Source organism: Nicotiana attenuata, unplaced genomic scaffold, assembly GCF_001879085.1.
Source record: "Nicotiana attenuata strain UT unplaced genomic scaffold, NIATTr2, whole genome shotgun sequence".
Lineage (NCBI taxonomy): Eukaryota > Viridiplantae > Streptophyta > Magnoliopsida > Solanales > Solanaceae > Nicotiana > Nicotiana attenuata.
In genome coordinates, this window is record NW_017674125.1 from 58,893 (window position 1) to 78,528 (window position 19,636).

The following is a 19,636-nucleotide window of genomic DNA, read 5'->3' on the forward strand; positions in this document are numbered from 1 at the left end:
GGTGGGGAGGGGAGGGAAAAGTAAGAGATGAGTAGGGTGGGGTTTGTTTTCTGATTTCTTTTTCTTGTTTAAAAATTAGTATCAATTGGGATGCAAATTATGCATTTTCTTCTTTTTTTTCCCTTGAGTTATGACACGTGTCACGATTTAATTAGCGCGTGTGATGCAATCTCTGAGATGAAGTGGTCAAACACAAAAAAGGTGTGTCTTAGGCACACTTCGAAAAGGTTGAGTGTGTAAGCTAATTTTGGTCCGCAAAAAGTGTGTAAGAGGGATTTCGTCCATAGGTCAGGGGGTAACTTATGTATTTTGCCAAATTTAGGGCTTGTACTAGCTCTAAGATGAAATATGACTGTAGGTATGCCGGGGATTTTATAGGGTTTTCAAGGAAGTCGTTCATATGGATTAGGAGAGTGTTTAAGTTTATCAGATAGTTAAATTTTATGATTAGTGTCAATCTTAAATGAAGATTTTGCATAAATAGAATTCTAATTCTTAAAATGCATGTATTTTGAAGAAAGCAATGATTGGATCGCTAGAGTTTGTTTAGCCCGTTAACTAAATAGTCGCTCACCCAACTGTTTAAATTAAAATTTACTGATGGAATATATATATATATATATATATATATATATATATATATATATATATATATATATATATATATATATATATATATATATATATATATATGTTTAATTAATGAATAACATTTTGACCATCTGATGTTAAATAACAGGGAGACAATGAAAGAATATAGATCAGAACTGAAGAAGCTAGCAGAGAGTGTGATGGAAGTAATGGATGAAAACTTAGGCTTACAAAAAGGATCAATCAAGAAAGCCTTCAATGAAGGAGAAGGTGACAATAATGCTTTTTTTGGAACAAAAGTGAGTCATTACCCACCTTGCCCTCATCCAGAAATGGTGAATGGCCTAAGAGCTCACACTGATGCTGGAGGTGTGATTCTACTCTTCCAAGATGATCAAGTTGATGGCCTTCAAATCCTCAAAGACGGCGAATGGATCGACGTCTCGCCTCTCCCCAACGCCATTGTTATCAACACAGGTGATCATTGTTTTTAGTTTAAAACTGCTGTGACTGTGCTTTGTTTGAGACGGGGTCCATTGGAAGCAACCTATCTACCTTCGCAGGGTAGGGTAAGACTGCGTACACACTGCCCTCTCCAGACCCCACTTGTGGGATTATACTGAGTTGTTATTGTTGTTGTTTGTGATATTTTTTTAGTATGACCAGTGGCGGATTTAAGAGGGGCGGAAGGGGGTTCACCCGAACCCCCTTCGCCAAAAAATTATACTGTATATATAAGGCTAAGTCTATTTTTTACCTCTATATATTAAGCTTTAAATCCCCTTGACACAGCCCAAGAGCATATCTTAGTGGTCAAGGGGGTTCAAAACTTTTGTAAGGTCATAGGTTCAATTCCCACTAGCTATAATCTTTTTCAACTTTTTTTTTTTAACCCCTTAGCGGAAATCCTGCATCCACCACTAAGTATGACGGTGTTTTATGGGCCGGAGCTAAAAAAAATGAACTTTTTTTTGGCTACATAGGAAATATATCGTTGGAACTTGTGTTCTTAAACACGCCGTGACATTTCTGTCCTACTATCAGCTGTTTGATTTCCTTCCCTCTATATACACACAGGTGATCAAATTGAAGTGCTTAGCAATGGGAAGTACAAAAGTGTTTGGCACAGAGTTATGTCTAAACCAGATGGGAATAGGAGATCTATTGCTTCCTTCTATAATCCTTCCTTGAAAGCCACCATTGCTCCTGCACCAGAGCTAGTGGAGATGAAGGATAAGAAAGAAATGGAAATAACTAATTATCCAACTTTTGTGTTTGGAGATTACATGAATGTTTATACTGAGCAGAAGTTCCTTCCTAAAGAACCAAGGTTTCAAGCTGTTAGAGAAATTTGAAGAAGGGCTAATATATATAAATAGCTTTCTCTCCATTGTTTGGCTCATTGTAGAATTTATGTATTTGTTTGAGATACTTCAATCTTCATATAATTAAAGCAGTACATATATAGTAATCTTGTGGCTGCTTTTTACAGGTCGTGTATTTTCATTTTTCGTTTCTTTTTTCCTCATGTATTTCTTGAAATGTATCTATCAATTCTGTCTTTGTAGGCTTCAACTTTAATCAATTCTAGCACTTTTTTTCCACAAAAGCTTGACACACATTATATCTCTCCAAGACAAACTACTCTCACAGAAAAACAAAAAAACACTTCTAGCTCCATCGCAGCTTAGCCAAACAAAGCATGAGAAATAGAAGAAGATGATTGTGAGTCAGTAAACTCGAAGATCTCAGCCAGATGTGTAAAGAGTGGAACTTTGTAATTAACCATGTGAAAATAGTGATGTACAAATTTCTTACTTTGAAAAATAAAATTAACAAGATAGCTGAATAAGAGGGTAAAACCTGACTGAATATCAGAGCCAGACAGTAGATATAACCATATAGACTCTTACTATTGTAATTCTTTTGCTCTTACTTATATGACTGTACAGTAATTTACATGAATGAGAGGACTAAATGTCAATAGCTTCAGAGTGCTTTCTGGTCTAATCGTTCGTTCCAATTTAGACAACGAATCAAGCTACGAAACCAATCACCTGTCTGATCAGACTTGTTAACTGTAGGTAGTGGATGCTGACTCATATATATGCAAACAGAATCTCCTCTAGAGAGTTGTTGCCTTCTCTTCCCATCAAAGGAGACCCAAGCATTGCTACGTGCATCCTCTGGAATCTGTTCATATGCAAAATACTTATAAGATTCTGGAATAGACAATATTCTTTGAGCTTCCCACGAGAGAGATCTCTCTGCAAACACACCTATACTTGAACAATGTCGTGACATGGATATCTAGTACCACAAAATGGCTCGGGCTAACTAGGTCAGTTGGACTATTTCACTAGCACAACTAGTGTACATCCCCTTTTGCTCCTGTCACTACTAGTACCTGACTCCATCGGCTCGGCATTTGTGCAAACAACAACCCGTACTTAATAGGCCAATTCAAAAAGGACGACGACAGCTGGCTACCGCTAAAAGTCAGACTAAGGGTACGCATTGTATGATTGAAAACTATCGCTGCATGCTCCCCCATGCTTGCAGGTCTGACAAGTACCTTCTCTCCACCGGCTGCTTGGATCAATGTTAAGTCTGCCTATGCCCACATCTTTTATAAAAGCAGCTCTCATGCCTTCATATGGAACTTGCTACACTATACGGCATTGGTAGCATCTTCAGTAATGAAAATGTTAACATCTGTGAAGGTTTCCATCATTAAATGCAGGTTTGACCCAACGAAGAGCACTCGGCTACCAAAACTATCGTTTATTACACATGGTATAGGGAACTAAGTTACACCATCTCACCCTAAGCTTTATGACGAGTTAGACTTTCTATAGAAGATTTCCCAATAGTTCTCATTCACTAGGGCTCAAGAGACACAAGTTTAGAACTGAGCTCATTCTGATTCACGCACATTGTATGACGCTACTAAACCCTAATGTGATGCCGAGGAGATTCTGGAAGTGAAACCTTGAACACAATTCTCTAGTAAGCCTTGTCGGCTTTGTTAATATTTGTAACGATTCTTCTCTTTTACCGCCTCTAAAGCAGTACTTATCCCTTTTTCTAAATGAAGTAATTGGTTACATTGCTGGCATCAAGAAGATGCAAAATAGTTACCAAAGAGATAGCAAAAAAGGAGGTTTGATAGATGTTCAAGCTAATACTGGGAAGCCAAAAAAATTCAAATAACTATTAGGGGAATCTAAAAGCAGTACCCATCCCTTACCAATAACCGAATCGAACTAACCAAACCATTTGGAAAGAAGCAGCCATATTACTGCTCAAAAACTTAAAAACAGCTGTGGACCTTTCCCACAGCCCAACCATATTATCTGAAGAGAATATTTGCTAGTTAACTGCACCTTATTAAGATACAACAATTTTAGCTGATTCAGCTTAGGTTTAAGAGTTTCCCATTTACAGGTGCAACACCCAGAGAAGACCTGAACAATCCACATACTTGATCTATATGACTCTCAAGAACAATATAATTAAACTCTTTGTTTTATACTGTGCAATGTTGGTCTCCAGATCTAGCCTAAAGACTTTGACAAAAAGTGTCTACGTATCATGAGGTTTTTAAGTAATAACATACACTGTCACTTCAGCAACCTGTGTCCTCACCTATTGCCAGACTTGTGAACAAGACGATAAATTCAATAGGATGTATATCCCCCAAACTACTTGATCGATCCTCACTTTTTTTAACCTTCTTAGCTTGCTTCCACCTTTAGTTTCCTCTATATTTTTCTTTCATCCCAAGAGATATACCATTCTGGCAATAATATTTTAATTGGGCTTCCCTAGAAAATTATTTTTGGATATCACTTATATTATATACAAAAAAAGCCAAGACAGCTAAGATGATATACAGGAACTACATATTTCTTCCCTCTTGCATGTAATAGTGATCACATATTTCCAGACTTTTTACCATCATATACAAATCCGTGAAGCCGAGGAAAAAGATTAGCAGCACTACAGAAGGAATAAAGGTCCTATTCTTCTTCCATTTTAGTTGGAAAATACTGTAAATTGTAGAAAGCTTTTGGTTAGGAAATGAGAGGTATTAGCACAAACTAGTAATGACAATATTTTTTGATACGTAAACTAGTAATGAGATTCTTTTCCAATAATCATAAAATATATATAGAGACAGTCACCTTTAGTTCTAGTCTTGCAGAATCTGGAAGTATGACAGGCCTAAACGAGAGAGAATGTGGACAGATTGGTGTAAAGAGCATGCATGGAACATTGGGATGCACCTGCATGACATAAATTACCCTGTCATTTAATGTTTACGCATTCACTAACTTAAGGCAAAATAACTAATAATTGTTGGCAGGATGAACGATGGTTCAAAGAGTAAGATATCATCACCAATAAGATCAGTAGCAAGTCAGGATAATTTTCAAAATTTCCCTTCAAGAGCAGATCGTTAATCACATCTATCAGAATCAAATTTAAGTAGCAAAGGCCTTCTTGTCACAAAAATGCAACTTAAAGTTTTTGTTATTATAATAAATACAACGTTAAAAAGGAAGCTGAAAAACAGGTTTATGTATGTAATGGTAAGTCAAGTGGTATGACAAAGCTCGCTTCTATAGTAGAATTTTCCGTCATTACTGCTTTTGATGCCTAATAGAAATTCCCGAAATGAACAAGGAAGTTGTTTAATACAACTATTGCCTATTTGGAACTTACCATAAAAGGGTGATGCCTATTCATTTATTTACTTTAAGGTATGACGGGCGTTATTAACCCAACTCTGTCAATAATTCTTAAAAGTCATACTTGCGAAGTACATATTTGACAATGAAGTGCACAGCGTCTTTTTTTATTTTTCATGTTTTCCATCTTCGTGTTTTCCTTGCTTTAATCTGGGGAGAGGAAGAGGTTAGATGGTGTGTTCTCTACCTTTAGTAACTTTTTTCAGTTTCTATTGCTGCCACATCAAACTGCTAGAGCTTTAAACCTCAACCTTCTAATTTGAATTTTAAGGGTCTCACTTTTCACTTGGTCTATCTACTCTAATGCAGCATATCACAACATTTATTCGTAAGTAATGTGTATCACAAGTACCATGGAACCCCCAGCAGCTGTCGAGTAAGCGGTACTTCCAGTTGGAGTGGCCACAATGACCCCATCACCTTGCACCTGCCAAATAATATAAGGCAGTATGACATGATTATTCTTTGATCTCTTGCTCATCAATTCAGCAGAGCACTTGTTGAATTTTCTAGAAGAAACATGATCTAAAATATTAAAATAGAATGTTCCTGTTCTAAATCTTTTGGCAAGGGTTGACTGTTAAGAATAAAAACGGCACCTTGGTAATGAGGCGGTCATGTTCATAACACTCTATTTTGGACAGGTATGGATTAGAACCACGATCAACTACAATTTCATTTAGGACGTCAAACACCTTTCCAGGCATTGCTTTCCCGCTTCGGAATATTTCGCATCGGAGACGCATTCTTAGAGTTATATACACACCATCTAGAGTGTTGTTTCCATGGATGACTTGTCTAAGATCCTTCTTATAATCTTCAAACTGTACGAATTGATGACAGAGAAGTAAAAGATGAGTATTTTTATACAACAAAGAAATAAAGCTTAACATTTAAGTTGAGAGGCATACTGGATGGGAAGTGAGAAATCCAAGGGATCCTAGGTTAAATGAGATGACAGGTGGGACAGCACCTCGAAATATATTTGACGCATGGAGTATCACACCATCTCCTCCCAAACAGGTAACAAAGTCAACCCTCTCGTGAAGATCACTGCATTTGGTACATCAGGCAAGGTCATACATCTCTTTGTGAAGTACCAGAGAGAAAAAAAAATGAAAAGGACAATGCTTTTGCACGTACAGTTTATTAGTCATCCCACCTGGTATCTTGACTATAGAAGGTCTGAACAAACCCAAAGCCTGGGATTCGTGCAAAAATATCATGCACCTCAGGTTCAACAAGAACAGTCATCTTCTCTTGGGAATACAAGAACAAAGCAACCTTTGGGGGGTTAAAAAAAGGAGATGGTGTTAGAACTTCTGTTTGTTAAGAGAGTGTTAAAACTTATGAAAATATGTGAATGAATGGCAGAAAACAATTGCTAATGGAAATGTAAACCAATATATTTGAAATAAAACTTTTACTCACATAGTTTAGTTACCAGCTTATAAGCAAGTTAACCTCATGTAATAAACCTAAGTTCAAAAAACTGATGCCTAAGGTTTTCAAAATGAGATGGCCAGACGGATATCTTAACAGGCTAGAGAGTAACTTAAAATTCATATTGATCAAAAGATCTCTGCATCCTGCTAGTTGACTAAGTAGAATGGCACATTTAACGTATGCTAGTGGGAGGGGAAGGGAAGTCAGAGGTAAAGACAATCCAAATCAAACAGAGAAGACTAAAGATTATATTTTCCTTTCCACCAGTTGGTTGATGGACGGTGATTTCAATGGGAGATACACAAGAGTCATAATTAATGATAAGCATAATTTCACTTTCTGCATTCCTCAGAACTTGAAATAAGTGAAGAATGAAGAGAGGTTCCCAGCATCAGTAGAAAATGAAAATCACAAGGTAAGAATTCAACTAAAATTAATGAGAACTGTGCGAAGAACCTCTTTAGCTTCTTCCATGAGTTCGTAGCCCAGCTTCTTCAACAGCAGTACAGTCTTTGGTGTGGATTTCCACAAAAGCATCTGCTGCTGGGTGCTAGGATGAGTGAAGGCCAAGGAAGATTCTGTTACTTTTTCTCTGGTACACGAATACCCATCTGTACGAACCAAGAACATCTCTGCCTTCCTTCTTGACTGCACTCTTACAACACCAGTGGCAGAAGCACACATATTTCCTTCAATCTGCTCCAAGTTATCTTCCAGCGAAGGTGTGGAGACCTCAATATTCCTCCTCTCCCCTTTAGTGACTCTAGACTCAGCATTACATTCTAACTCATCTCTTGCATCAACAATTCCAACGTTTTTTATTGAGGTTTGTACTTCCCCATTGCCGATTCCATTCAAGACTGGAGTCGCAGAGTCACTATGACCAGCATACATCTCTGTATTCGACGAGGAAGTTGAAGGGTTAGTAGTTAAGTGCTTATTGAAAGACGAACCATTTAAATTTTGTGATTCCATCACTCCATTCTCACTGTATATGCTTGTAGTTTCATTTCCCTTAGACACTCCCTTGTAGCTATATATTGAAGCAGAAAGCACCTCCAATCTTTTCCTTTCATGAGTAAAATATGTTGCAGGTGAAACCATCCTACTTCTGAAATACGTGGACATCTCTTTTCTGGAGAAGACATTAGAGGGAGGCAGCTGAGACTTGAGTGGGTTCACATTAGTGTAGGATGCTACTTCACTGTCAGATTCTAGCACTGTGCTTTTCCTTTTGGATGAAACAACTTCGTCGCCTTCAGTCTTGCCTAGGCCCGTAGTTTCAGAAATGTGCTTGATTTCTTTCACAGCAGAATTTATGTCATCTGATCTTTTAGGCAGTGACCCATCTTGATTATCAGATGCAGAGCTGACTTCCTCATTAAAGCTTGTACCTTCTTCTGACCTTGGCGACATAAATGTTTCTTCAGTTCCTCTAGCATCACGTGATGAGTTCTCAGTTGAGTCTGCTGTCTTATATGTACTGGCTACAAGCTGTGGTGTATAGCGAGTAATGTATTGCCGCCATCTAGAGACCATAGCTGACGTCCTCTTAATTCCTTCTCTACTGTGGAGATATAAGGGCTTTTTGTTTAAATCAGCGACCAATGCTGCAAACTTTTCGACCTGCTCCACTGAAGGCGATATACCAACTTCAACAGGTAGTTTAATTAATTCAATTTCCCCTGACGAAATGGCTTCATCTAGCACTTTCTCATAGAAGATGTCTTTTACAGTCTCGGCTCTGAGATCTACAATGGTTTTGAACCCTCTCTCCAACAGCCATCTAAGACCTTCGTCAGTTACCTGACCACCTCTCCAGAAAGCAACCTCAGAAGTTGCAGACTGTGTCTCTTCTTTTGATGTTGACAAATAAACAGGACTAAAGTTAGCAAAGAGTATATGGCTGGGGTTCTTTTCACCACGAGGAAATCCGGCATCATAACATACATTCTTCAGTCTTTGCAGTTTTTGCCACACAATAATGCTGCGAGGATCATCAGGTGTCAAATAGTTTTCAAGAGCAACATGTAAGCTCTCACAGTACCTCTTCATTTCACCTCTGAAAATTGCAAGTGGAGGAAGCTCATCATCCGTCACATGCCCATCAACATCACGGAAAGAGTCTGTAATCGAGGATCTCCCAGAAAGGACTTCCTCCCTTCCTTTATTTAAAAGACATACCATGCATCCTAGAACAGAAACTAGTTTATCTTCAAGTATTTGTTTATCGTCTGAGGGTACATCATATGAGACATTACATTCTCCAGTCAGTGGATTGCATAGGGTGTCCATTAATGAATTATGAAGTTGTTCAGCAGCCCGAAAGATTCTACAGTAAGCCTCTATCTCTGCAATGTCCCCAGGTAGTGGACCCATTCGGGGCAACTGTGAAGTATCACCGGCCTGGACAATTTGATATTCGGTAAAAATAATCACCCAGCAATATCTAGTTTTCAACAAACATATATCGAGAAAAGACTGATAGCTAGATTCGTGTCCGGGCAAGGCTGATAATTAGATACTAATGAGCTAGAAATTAGACCAGAAACTGTTTCGAATCAATTAAATGAACAATGACACAAACAACCACAAATTTGCTCATTCGAAAAGCATCAGTATAAAAAAATTATTTGAGGCACGTAGATTCTGTATATTTTGACATCACTAATACATTTTAAGCAAGATCCGCTGTGAAATTGAAGTGCAGTTCCTTCTCAGTAATCACAGCCTTGTAATTTTACTTTGCTTGTACAGATTCCTAACTGAAGATAAGCAAAAGAAAATTTACCTGAGAATCCAAGCCAATGTTGACGGAGAAAGCATTGGATAGTTCAGCACTGACAACAAACTTGACACGACGATATCCGAACGATAATCCAAGTCCAAACCCAGGCCCAGAAATCGCCTTTGCATAATTGAGCTGGCAATAGTGAAGATGGGTTCCAGTGGCTGCAACTGTACGACCCATTTCCAAATGGCATGGACAATAACGAAAACATATTGCCATACCAGTTGAACAGATTTGTGTGTATCTACTACACTCCCTGTACTAATGAATCAGTATGTATAATGGATGAAGAACCATCTGAGATTTTTAACAATCTTTTAAAAAATCCAAATAATAGAAGAAATATATGCGTGTGAATGTATATGTATGTGTTTGACAAAAGATGGGAAGAGGGAAATATGTGTGGAAGTGGAAATTTGTGTGGATAATAGGAAAGGAGGAATAGTAAGACAAATAATTGTGGAAATCAGTGGTGGGTTTGAGATTTGGGACATCATTTTTCCCGTTTTTGTGTTTTTCCAACTTCGATTTGATGCTTTTGGGTAAGGATAAATTGGAGCCTCTGGCTCAAAACGAAACGATATTTGCATTCTTTTATTTATTATTTTCCTCTAAGTCCTTTTCTTTCGGGGATAATACAGAAATTCCCTTATGAAGTTGTCTTCAATTTTTCAATAAGACATTTTAAACATTGTGGACGACCTAATATCCTCCTATACTTGTCCAAACTATATCTTGAACACCACACCGTCGAGGTAAAATTACCAAATGAGCACTTGAAAGGTTTATGTACGTGTCAAGCAAAAAATAAATAGTCGAAAAATAAAAACAAGTGAAAGGTCCGTGAAATTTTTTTGCTCTGAAAGGGAATGAAAGTTGAAACACTTTAATGGCAAATGGGGCGGGGCGGGGCGGGGCAGGGCAAAACCTTAATGGGGCAGGGCAGGGCAAGGCAAAGTCTTAATGGGGCAGGGCAGGGCGGGGCGGGGCAAAACACATTTTCAGAAAATAGTAAATGGGGCAGGGCAGGGGTAGGGCAGGATTTTAGCTCAAACTCACTTGTGTGTGCTTACTTCTCTTGCTATTTTAGCCTCAACAGATTTGGTGCCTCAAAATATTCTTGTCGTTTTGTTTTCTTTTTTAAATTAAAAACTTGTTTTGTTTGCTTGCTAACATTTGTTAACTAGTAGCATAATTGCAAATATAATAGTTTTATAAAATATCAAATTGTTTATTAACGATTCTACTTTATGCTAGCGAATAATGATAAAAATTTATACATTGGTTGGAGCAAGTAATTTACAGTTGTAGTATAACTCGTGAATTTGTTGCTATAAAGAAAGTCTTACGGGATAGGAGATACAACAACAGAGAACTTCATATTATGCGCACGCTTGATTATCCTAATATTGTTAAACTAAGACATTGCATAAAAAAAAATGATGGTGTGCTTATTATTGTAGTGAAACTAATAAACTGATGTTGTATTTTAAAAAAAAATAGAGGAAATTAATGGAAGTGATGCTTCGTCATGCAATTTTACAGTTCACTAACTTAAGAAGAAGTATGATAACTAAAGGAAACTAACCGTTCCAGAAGTAATTTAAACTATTAGTTATTATTTGGAGTGGAACATTAATATAAGGAAAAATTTAGTCTTTGATAAATTATATAATATTAATAAAATATTTACATTTATTCAATCAATATGCACAAACAAGTTTTATTGACATATCAATTTTAAATATTTAAATAGAAAGTTGAAAAGGTAAAAGAAATTAAAGGCATACTGCAAAATAAAAAATAAAGAGAAAAAAATGAAAAAAAAATAGTCTAAACGGGGCAGGGCTTAATAGGGTGGGGCGGGGCAGGGCAAAATTCTGACAAAAGGCTAAACGGGGCAGGGCAGGGCGGGTCAAATTTTAACGGGTCAAGGCTTGCCCTGCCCCGCCCTACCCTGCCCCGCCCCATTTGCCATCCCTAAATCCAATGATTTAAAAGAACTTTGGTTATTGGAGAGGAATCAGGAAAAATAGAGATAGCTAACATTCAATTTCCAGGCCAGGAGTTGAGGAGAGAAGGCTGATGAATGTTGGAGAGGAAGTCAAGATGGGAAATAAAGGAAAGCACACATCATTCTTCTTACTTGGCAGAACTGTTTTGAGACAAAATCTAAAACTATTTAACTTATTTGTTACTTCTCACGCATCCTTAATTTAGTGAATAATCTTTCTATATCGCCTGTAAAGTGATATTTAGTGAATACTCTTTCTAAGGTGATATTAAATGCGCTTTAGACATAAGAGAGTACTAGATCACCTGTAAAGTATTACTAGTGTATATGGTCATCGAACTTTTGTATTTGTTACCCAAAAGTCACTTTTCTTTTTTTTGTTACGTAAAAATCATCCAACTTTGTGTTCATTACACAAAAGTCACTTTTCTTTCTTTTGTTACACAAAAATTATTTTACTTTGCTCTAGTTATCAGTTATCACAAAAGTTAGATTTTTACTTGAAAAGTCTATTATGCCCTTGATATTATATAAACCTTCATATTTATGTAATACCTTCTATATTATATACTATTTAATATATTTTTAACTATGTATTATATTTATAAATAAAATAACTTAATATTATTTTATTTATTATTTTTATAATATATTCGTATATTTTATTTTTTCTTAACGTTAATTTTCAAAATATATTAGTAGCGTTATTAAATTTGTCAGTAACTTTAACAAATATTAATAGAAAAATAAATCGGCAAGTACATTCCGTGAGAAAATTCGCAGGTAAAACAAACAAAGAAAATGAGGAAAAATCATATGTTAATCTAAAGGAAAATCTCTAGGTACTACATGCGAATTTAGCTGGGGATATTTTCTTGGGGATTTACCTGGGCAATTGGTTATTTGGGAAATTATATTACTAGAAATTCGGAAAAAATCTTCAAAAAAAATCGGCCAAAGTTGGTCGGAAATTACCAACCAACTTTGGTCGGTCAATTAAATTCAAAAAGAAAAAATTGCTTGAAAAAAGTTGTTTTATACGCTATAATATATCTTGAAAATTAAAGTTAAGAAAAATTAAATATACGAATATATTATAAAATAATAAATAAATAATATTAAGTTATTATTTATAAATTAATACATATTTAAAAATATATTATATAGTTATATAATATGAAGGTATTACATAAATATGAAGGTTTATAAATATCAAGGGCATAATAGACTTTTCAAGTAAAAATGTGACTTTTATGATAACTAGAGCAAAGTAAAATAATTTTTGTGTAACAAAAGAAAGAAAAGTCACTTTTGTGTAATGAACACAAAGTTGAATGATTTTTACGTAACAAAAAAAAAGTGACTTTTGGGTAACAAACACAAAAGTTCAATAACCATGGATAAAATTATCGGAATTTATGTATTACCCTTTAATTTATCATAGGAGTAGTTTTTTCAGAGAACTCATTATGGGATTCAAGAACTACTTTTTTGGTTGTATTTTTGTATTGACTAGTGCTAGTTATGTATGAAATTGGCTGATATATTTTACTACCCAGAGGATTCGAATAGACTAGAATCCTTCAGGCCATTGTGACTGTGAATTGAATGAATAAACAGATGAAATTAAGAAAATAGTTATACTGAGAGGTTATTCTAAGGAGTGAGGAAATAGTTTAACATAAGTGTTTTACAATATGAATAAAAGAAAATGACCTTGCAAAGATTTGAACTAGACAAAATAGTAATGGATCAAAACCAATTGACGCGATGAGAGTTTAGAAGGAATAGGAGATAAATATGTATTAATATACTGATATATACTATGGAGCATATGTTTATCTATCTTACTAGTCTCTCTGCACGTGCATTGCACGTGTATTTCATATCTATATACTAAATTATATTCCATATCATTAAAGAAATAAAGACTAAAGACACATAAACTAAGATGTGAATAGAATACAAAATGATTATATCAAAAATTTGAAAATATTATCGAATAAATATTATTTAACTCAGAAAAAGAGTAAAGTAGAAATCAATCGGCACAATTTTTTGCCATATGTTCCTTGGACTCAAAATTTAAGCAAGATAGGCCAAAGACAATATAAACTAAACAAGTGTATAGTTGAAAAGCGATCTACCATAATAACAAACAAAATAATAAGACTCTAAAAACAAAAATAATGCATAAATAAAAAATATGTCAGTTTCTCGGCATGTGCAGTGCACATGTATGCCGAGTCATATAGTACATTATTTTATAATAGAAATAAATATCGTTCCTCTACAACTCATCGTTGTACTGTTGCATAAGCCATTTGAGGGTCCAATTTTAATAAGCATGATATAGGTGATTTCTTTCAACTAACTTGTTCAAGGAAGATAAATATATCTAATTTCTTATTAGTGTTTGTAGCCAATATATATATATATATATAATATATATATATATATATATATATATAAGAGAGAGGAAGCGGAGAATAAGAGAGAACGTAAATAATATAATGGATTTGAACAATGTACTTAATTATGTGGCGAAACATCATTTGGTATTAAAGAATTCAAGTGTTCAGTAATCGGTGGTATCATTTTCTACGGAGTCAAACTAATACTAATAAAGTTTTGCTTCACCAACTTAGCTATCGATGTTTGGTTTTGTTTATTTACCATATTTGTTTTTGTAAAAATTGATACTGCCAACCTAACAAAATTAATATTATACTACTGCGTTTAACACTTCAAGCCTTAAACAATTTCTAAACATCAACAAGATGCACTATTATTAATGACGTCCACTCTTATAGCATTTTCTGAAAAGAAGAATATCATGCTCACCTTTATTTTTTGATATATGTGATCTTCACGTTGAACTATAATAATATATTCATACATACTACCAAATTGTATATATATCAACAAACCTATTTCATTTGGTAAAAACAAACAACCACCAAATAATACCATAATTATCCCTAATCTTAATATGCATGCAACACCATATGCTTATGATCTCACGATCATCTATACTACATTTATACATATAAACTTCGTAAATATAAGCATAGATAATTAAAAAATAAGTAAAGGTAAAGAAAATAGAACCCGATTTTTTATTGCCACTTTCTTCTCAAATCATTCTTTTGATGTTTTCTTTGACAATTCGCTGTAAAATCTGCCATGATTTGAACCTTCTGCAACAATTATGTGCTTTAATTTTTTCTCGAGAATCCATATAGTAAGATACTGGCAGTCAACTTTACTTCTAGCATCATTCGAAGTGATTCGTCTTAAAGAAGGCTTCAAACGTTACCTTTCCTAATGCTTTTGCATTTTTTTTGTCGATATTTTTCCAAACATAACTTTTACAAGGTGATCAATCCAAAATTTTGCATTTAAAGTTAACTCATGTATTATCTTAGTAATCATTATTGCATTAGATTGGTAATGAATCTAACAGCAAACATCGTTCTTCATCGGAATGTTTGTAAGTCATACTCATTATGGTTGCTATATGACACAATGATCAATAATAAAAGAATTTTTTACTAATTAATAAACAATTTTTATTAACACTAAGAAAGCCATAATAAGTTTTCCAACGGTAAACAAAACAAATTTAATTTGAAGCATCGATTTGACTTTGTCATCAAATTGCAATTACTATTGTATTCTCCTTCGCTAATCTTCTTTCTCCTTTATCAACCAACAAATAATTCTGGTTGATTTTTCAAGTCTCTTCATAATTTTGATATGACTTACACAACATAAAAGACTCCGTTGAAAACTATCCTAAAATTATTGTAGGAATATTAAATAATTTTTCTAGAGAAAGATTTACACATAATACCCCTCAGATTAAAATTGTGCACTATCGAGTGTCATATTAAGATGCATTTAACTAATATATTTTAAATGCACGAGTACGTTTAGGTAATTTTTCTCAGATTTGATATGCATGCAGCAAATGATTTTTTTCAATTATAGGTGATTACTTATTGGGTTAAGATATTTTTGGAACTCTTCTTCACACGTAGCAGGATATATTATCGTCTGCGATGGAGAAGTCGTACCAACTTTATGCTTACATATGCAAGAATTTGATGTAGGCATATGTATGGTTTCATTAAAGAAAATATGTTGGAGTTACCTGATGTTTTGTTATTAGATTTGGGCCTGTTGTTAGTTAGTTCATTAAGATTTGCCCAGTTGTTTTATTAACAGACGCGGCCACTTTTTCCCTTAGTTGATTTTCTTTCTGGCCCAATGTAAATAGTAGTTCAGATATTCTTTGTAGTAATCTTCAGAAGGAAGTATAAAAAACTCTCTGGAAGCTTCTTCTTTGAACATGAACCCTAGTTTCATTCTTCTCCATTTTCGTTCAATTTACAAACATTAACATGGTAATCAGAGCGGGATTATGATTACTCTAATCACATGCTTTCGATCGATTCCTACCCTTGTAAGTTGATTCAAAGTTTTTCTCCTCCTTCTATCATCTCTGATTTGTGTTCGGTGATCGTTCTTCTGGAGCGATTTTTTTGATTTTTTCTTGATTTTGTGGAGTTTCGGCTATTCGTCGTGGACATTTATGAGCTCGGAGTAGTTGTTTGATTCCTCCTTCTAGGATCTGTTATTTTCGATTCACTAAAGAAAGTCGGTAACCCTAATTTTCATTTTTTTGAAATTGCATGCTCAATTTGCTTAATTGACTTGTTTGCCTATACATATTTTGGTGTTAATATGGTGTATTCTGAAGTTCTCTTGCTACTAGTACTAGTAAGCCACCATATATAACACCAGACCCTTCTAGCCTTTTTTCATTCACTCTTCTGATATTCCTGAAACTGTTTATCCAGTACTCCATTTAACGGGTTCTGGTTATGGTGGATGGAAAAGGAGTATGGTAGTTTCTTTGTCGACTAAGAACAAAATAGGTTTTGTGGATTGGATCCTGTCCTAAGCCAATGGTAATGAGAATCCTGTGGTGATTCTGTCAATGGGACAGATGCAATAATATGGTTATTTCTTGGTTAACTAGCTCTCTTTCACCAACTATTGCTGAAAGTGTACAATACTCAGAGACAGCTGAAAGTATTTGAAAATAGTTAGAACGTAGGTATAGGACTGTAAATGGAACTAAAATTTTTGAGATAAAAAGGGAATCAGCTTCTATTCAGCAAGGTTCTCTTGATGTTGTTCATATTTTAATAATTAAAGAAGCTTTGGATGAACTTGGAACAATGCGCAAAAATCATGGAAATTCTTGCACTTGTGCTGCAAAGCCTGGTATTCAGAGGGATGAAGAAGAGGACAAGTTACACCAGTTTCCTTATGGGATTAAATGGTTGAACCTGCTCCTGTATCTGATGGTAAGGTCTCGGCCATACCTGGTTTGAGTCAGCAACAATTTTCTCAACTTGTCTCCCTACTGAAGCAAGCTCAAATTGGTCATGCTCCTGAGCCTCAACCAATCTGATAGGATCTGCTAACTTTGCTGGTAGTTTTCTTTCCTTGCCTATTTATACTGAATGATGATTCTCATGCTTGCCATGTTGTCTAGTGTAAGTAGAGATGTGTGGATTATAGATAGTGGAAAGCTACTGATCATATGACTTCTAATAAAGAACTTTTTTCTAATCTGACTCCACTTCCTACTCCTTACTTGGTAACTTTGCTAATGGTTATAAGGCAAAGGTTACTTGTATTGGTTCCTGTACTTTACTTCCTTCTCTCACTCTTCATCATGTCCTGTACTTCTTCTTTCAAATATAATCTGATTTTTGTACACAAGGTTTTCAACAATTTCACATGTCTTGTCTTGTTTACCTCTTCTCATGTATTTTGATACAGGACCTTTCCATGAGGAAGCTCTGGAACTTGGTAAAGTGGACCAGGACTCTTACAAGCTTCTTCATGATCATAAACCAATGCAACATCTAACTTTCCTACTTCTGTTTTTTAGAAATAATGTGCAAGATGTTTCATTTTCTGACCAGTCTAGTAAGATTGCACATAATATAGGCTGCTTTACATACTATTCATGTTGTTCCTTGTAATGATAAGCCGAGCATAAATAAAAATGATGTTCTTTGGCATCACAGATTAGGACATATTCCATTTTCTTGAATGAAAACCATCCCTTCTATTTCTGCTCAATTATCTACCAAACAATCCTTTATATGTCCTGTTTGTCTTTTGCTAGGCAGGCAAGATTACCCCTTCCAGCTAGTTTCACTATTTCTACTTCCTTGTTTGAGTTGATTCATGTTGACACATGGGGCCCTATCATACTCAGACTTATTCTGGAGTAAAATACTTTCTTACCATTGTGGATAATCATAGTAGAGCTACTTGACTCACTTGTTACATACTAAAAGTAATGCTTTTACCATGTTGAAGCTTTCATTTCCATGGTGAGAACTCAATTTAACCTCCCTGTTAAAACAGTTAGAAGTGATAATGCCTTAGAAATTGGACTTTCCAATTCTGCCTTACAATACTTCTCAGATAATGGAATTATTCATCAAACCACATGTTCTCAAACCACCTCAACAGAGAATTGTTGGGAGAAAGCATAAGCACTTGCTTGAAACAGCTAGAGCTTTGATGTACCAGTCTAAATTACCAACAAAATTTTGGGGAACTGCATTTTTAACAGCCACCTATTTGATAAACAGATTTCCCTCCCACCTTTTACATAACAAATCTCCATTTGAAGTGTTTTATGGCAAGTTGCCCTCTTATTCACATCTTAAACCTTTTGGATGTCTTTGTTATACAACTGTACCTAAATGTGGAAATAAGTTTGATCCAAGAGTTGTACCTTGTGTCTTTATTAGTTATCCATTTGCTAAGAAAGGTTATAAGTTTAGAATTTATCCACCAAGTGCATCCTTGTTTCTAGGGATGTCATATTTTCATGAGTCTATTTTTCCTTTTATGTTATCCTCTTCCTCATCTTCCAACTACCTTCCATCTTCACTTCTAACAACTATTTTCACCTGTTGGTTTTTCTGATCTTCTTCATTTTCCTCCTGTTGACACTAACTTCTTCCCATTCTCCTTCTATTGATACATCTTCTCCTGATAATCCCCCCACCTTCTGTTGATGTGTCACAAGTTCACGAAGCATCTAAGGAAACCTAACACAACTACAGGCCAATAAATATAACAAAGTTAAAATTTCTGGAAAACAAAAACACATCGGTTGCCGCGAACTGCTGGCGGTCACCTTGGCTCAGCCTACAATAACAAACCTTCAATCCGCTAATAACCCGCTACCGCCGCGGGTGAACTAATTACCTGCAACTGCACGCGAGTGCAGGTAGTAAAAGTGAGTACTTCCAACTCAGTGAGTAATAAACATATATTAATAGGCTTGAAAGTTAAGAAATTCCGAAATATTACAATATAAAGTGATATATCAGCGATTCAGCACATTAAAACGGTGGAACAACACAATACCAGGACAAGTAAGACAAAATAGGGTAATAAATGCATGAATTGCAATGCCAAATGCAACATGACCGCTGCGGCGCGCAGCCCGATTTCCATTTGGGTTACCCGCGCTCACTTGGCGGGTTCAGACTCTCCGAAGGGGCTCCTAACAGACCACGCAAATATCATCGTAGCATTCGTGCGGCGTGTAGCCCGGATCCCACACTCAGTCCAAGAATATATTATATGCATGAAAGCCACTCGGTGCACATCAAATTGTTCATTTTTTTAGTTTCAATATTTAGGAATTATGAGCTAAGTGTTAAAACCTTTATTTATTTACTAAACATTTTGAGGCAGTGTCTAACTCAGGACTGATATTCACATGAAATTGCTAAGCATCATGGAAAGCAGTGATAAGGATCCCTGAAGATGCAAATGATAGGCGCAAAGCCCTAAACATATTCATAAAATCCAAAGTAGGATGATTACCAAACATTTCTAGTCAAGAACACAGTACGAACATACATCGGAACGGACTTACGGTCACCGATCCCCAGTCACAATCGACCCCGCACTCGTCCATAGAGTACG

The 19,636-nt window shown here is 35.4% G+C and overlaps 2 protein-coding genes across 2 annotated transcripts; one reads left to right on the forward strand and one right to left on the reverse strand.

Annotated features, from left to right (window-relative positions):
- Positions 1-714: 714 nt before the first annotated feature.
- LOC109218050 (1-aminocyclopropane-1-carboxylate oxidase 5-like) lies at positions 715-2,172 on the forward strand. The gene is made up of 2 exons (XM_019382367.1): positions 715-1,068; positions 1,669-2,172. Exons 1-2 carry the CDS (start codon positions 726-728, stop codon positions 1,944-1,946), a joined length of 621 nt encoding a protein of 206 aa, XP_019237912.1. The 5' UTR covers positions 715-725; the 3' UTR covers positions 1,947-2,172.
- A 175-nt stretch (positions 2,173-2,347) lies between these two features.
- Positions 2,348-10,103, reverse strand: LOC109218049 (NAD kinase 2, chloroplastic-like). Its single transcript, XM_019382366.1, has 8 exons — positions 9,583-10,103; positions 7,248-9,197; positions 6,508-6,629; positions 6,257-6,398; positions 5,945-6,169; positions 5,698-5,772; positions 4,779-4,880; positions 2,348-2,784 (listed from the first exon to the last, which is right to left on the reverse strand). Exons 1-8 carry the CDS (start codon positions 9,799-9,801, stop codon positions 2,581-2,583), a joined length of 3,039 nt encoding a protein of 1,012 aa, XP_019237911.1. The 5' UTR covers positions 9,802-10,103; the 3' UTR covers positions 2,348-2,580.
- Between the last annotated feature and the right edge of the window lie 9,533 nt (positions 10,104-19,636).

Excerpts from the sequence above, each read along its gene's own strand:
- LOC109218049 (XM_019382366.1), bottom strand. The coding sequence starts at position 9,801 with ATGGCAATATGTTTTCGTTATTGTCCATGCCATTTGGAAATGGGTCGT. Across the intron at positions 6,399-6,507 it reads TTCTATAGTCAAGATACCAG|TGATCTTCACGAGAGGGTTG; the intron begins GTGGGATGACTA and ends TACCAAATGCAG. Across the intron at positions 4,881-5,697 it reads CAGCTGCTGGGGGTTCCATG|GTGCATCCCAATGTTCCATG; the intron begins GTACTTGTGATA and ends TATGTCATGCAG.
- LOC109218050 (XM_019382367.1), top strand. The coding sequence starts at position 726 with ATGTTAAATAACAGGGAGACAATGAAAGAATATAGATCAGAACTGAAG. Across the intron at positions 1,069-1,668 it reads CGCCATTGTTATCAACACAG|GTGATCAAATTGAAGTGCTT; the intron begins GTGATCATTGTT and ends ATATACACACAG.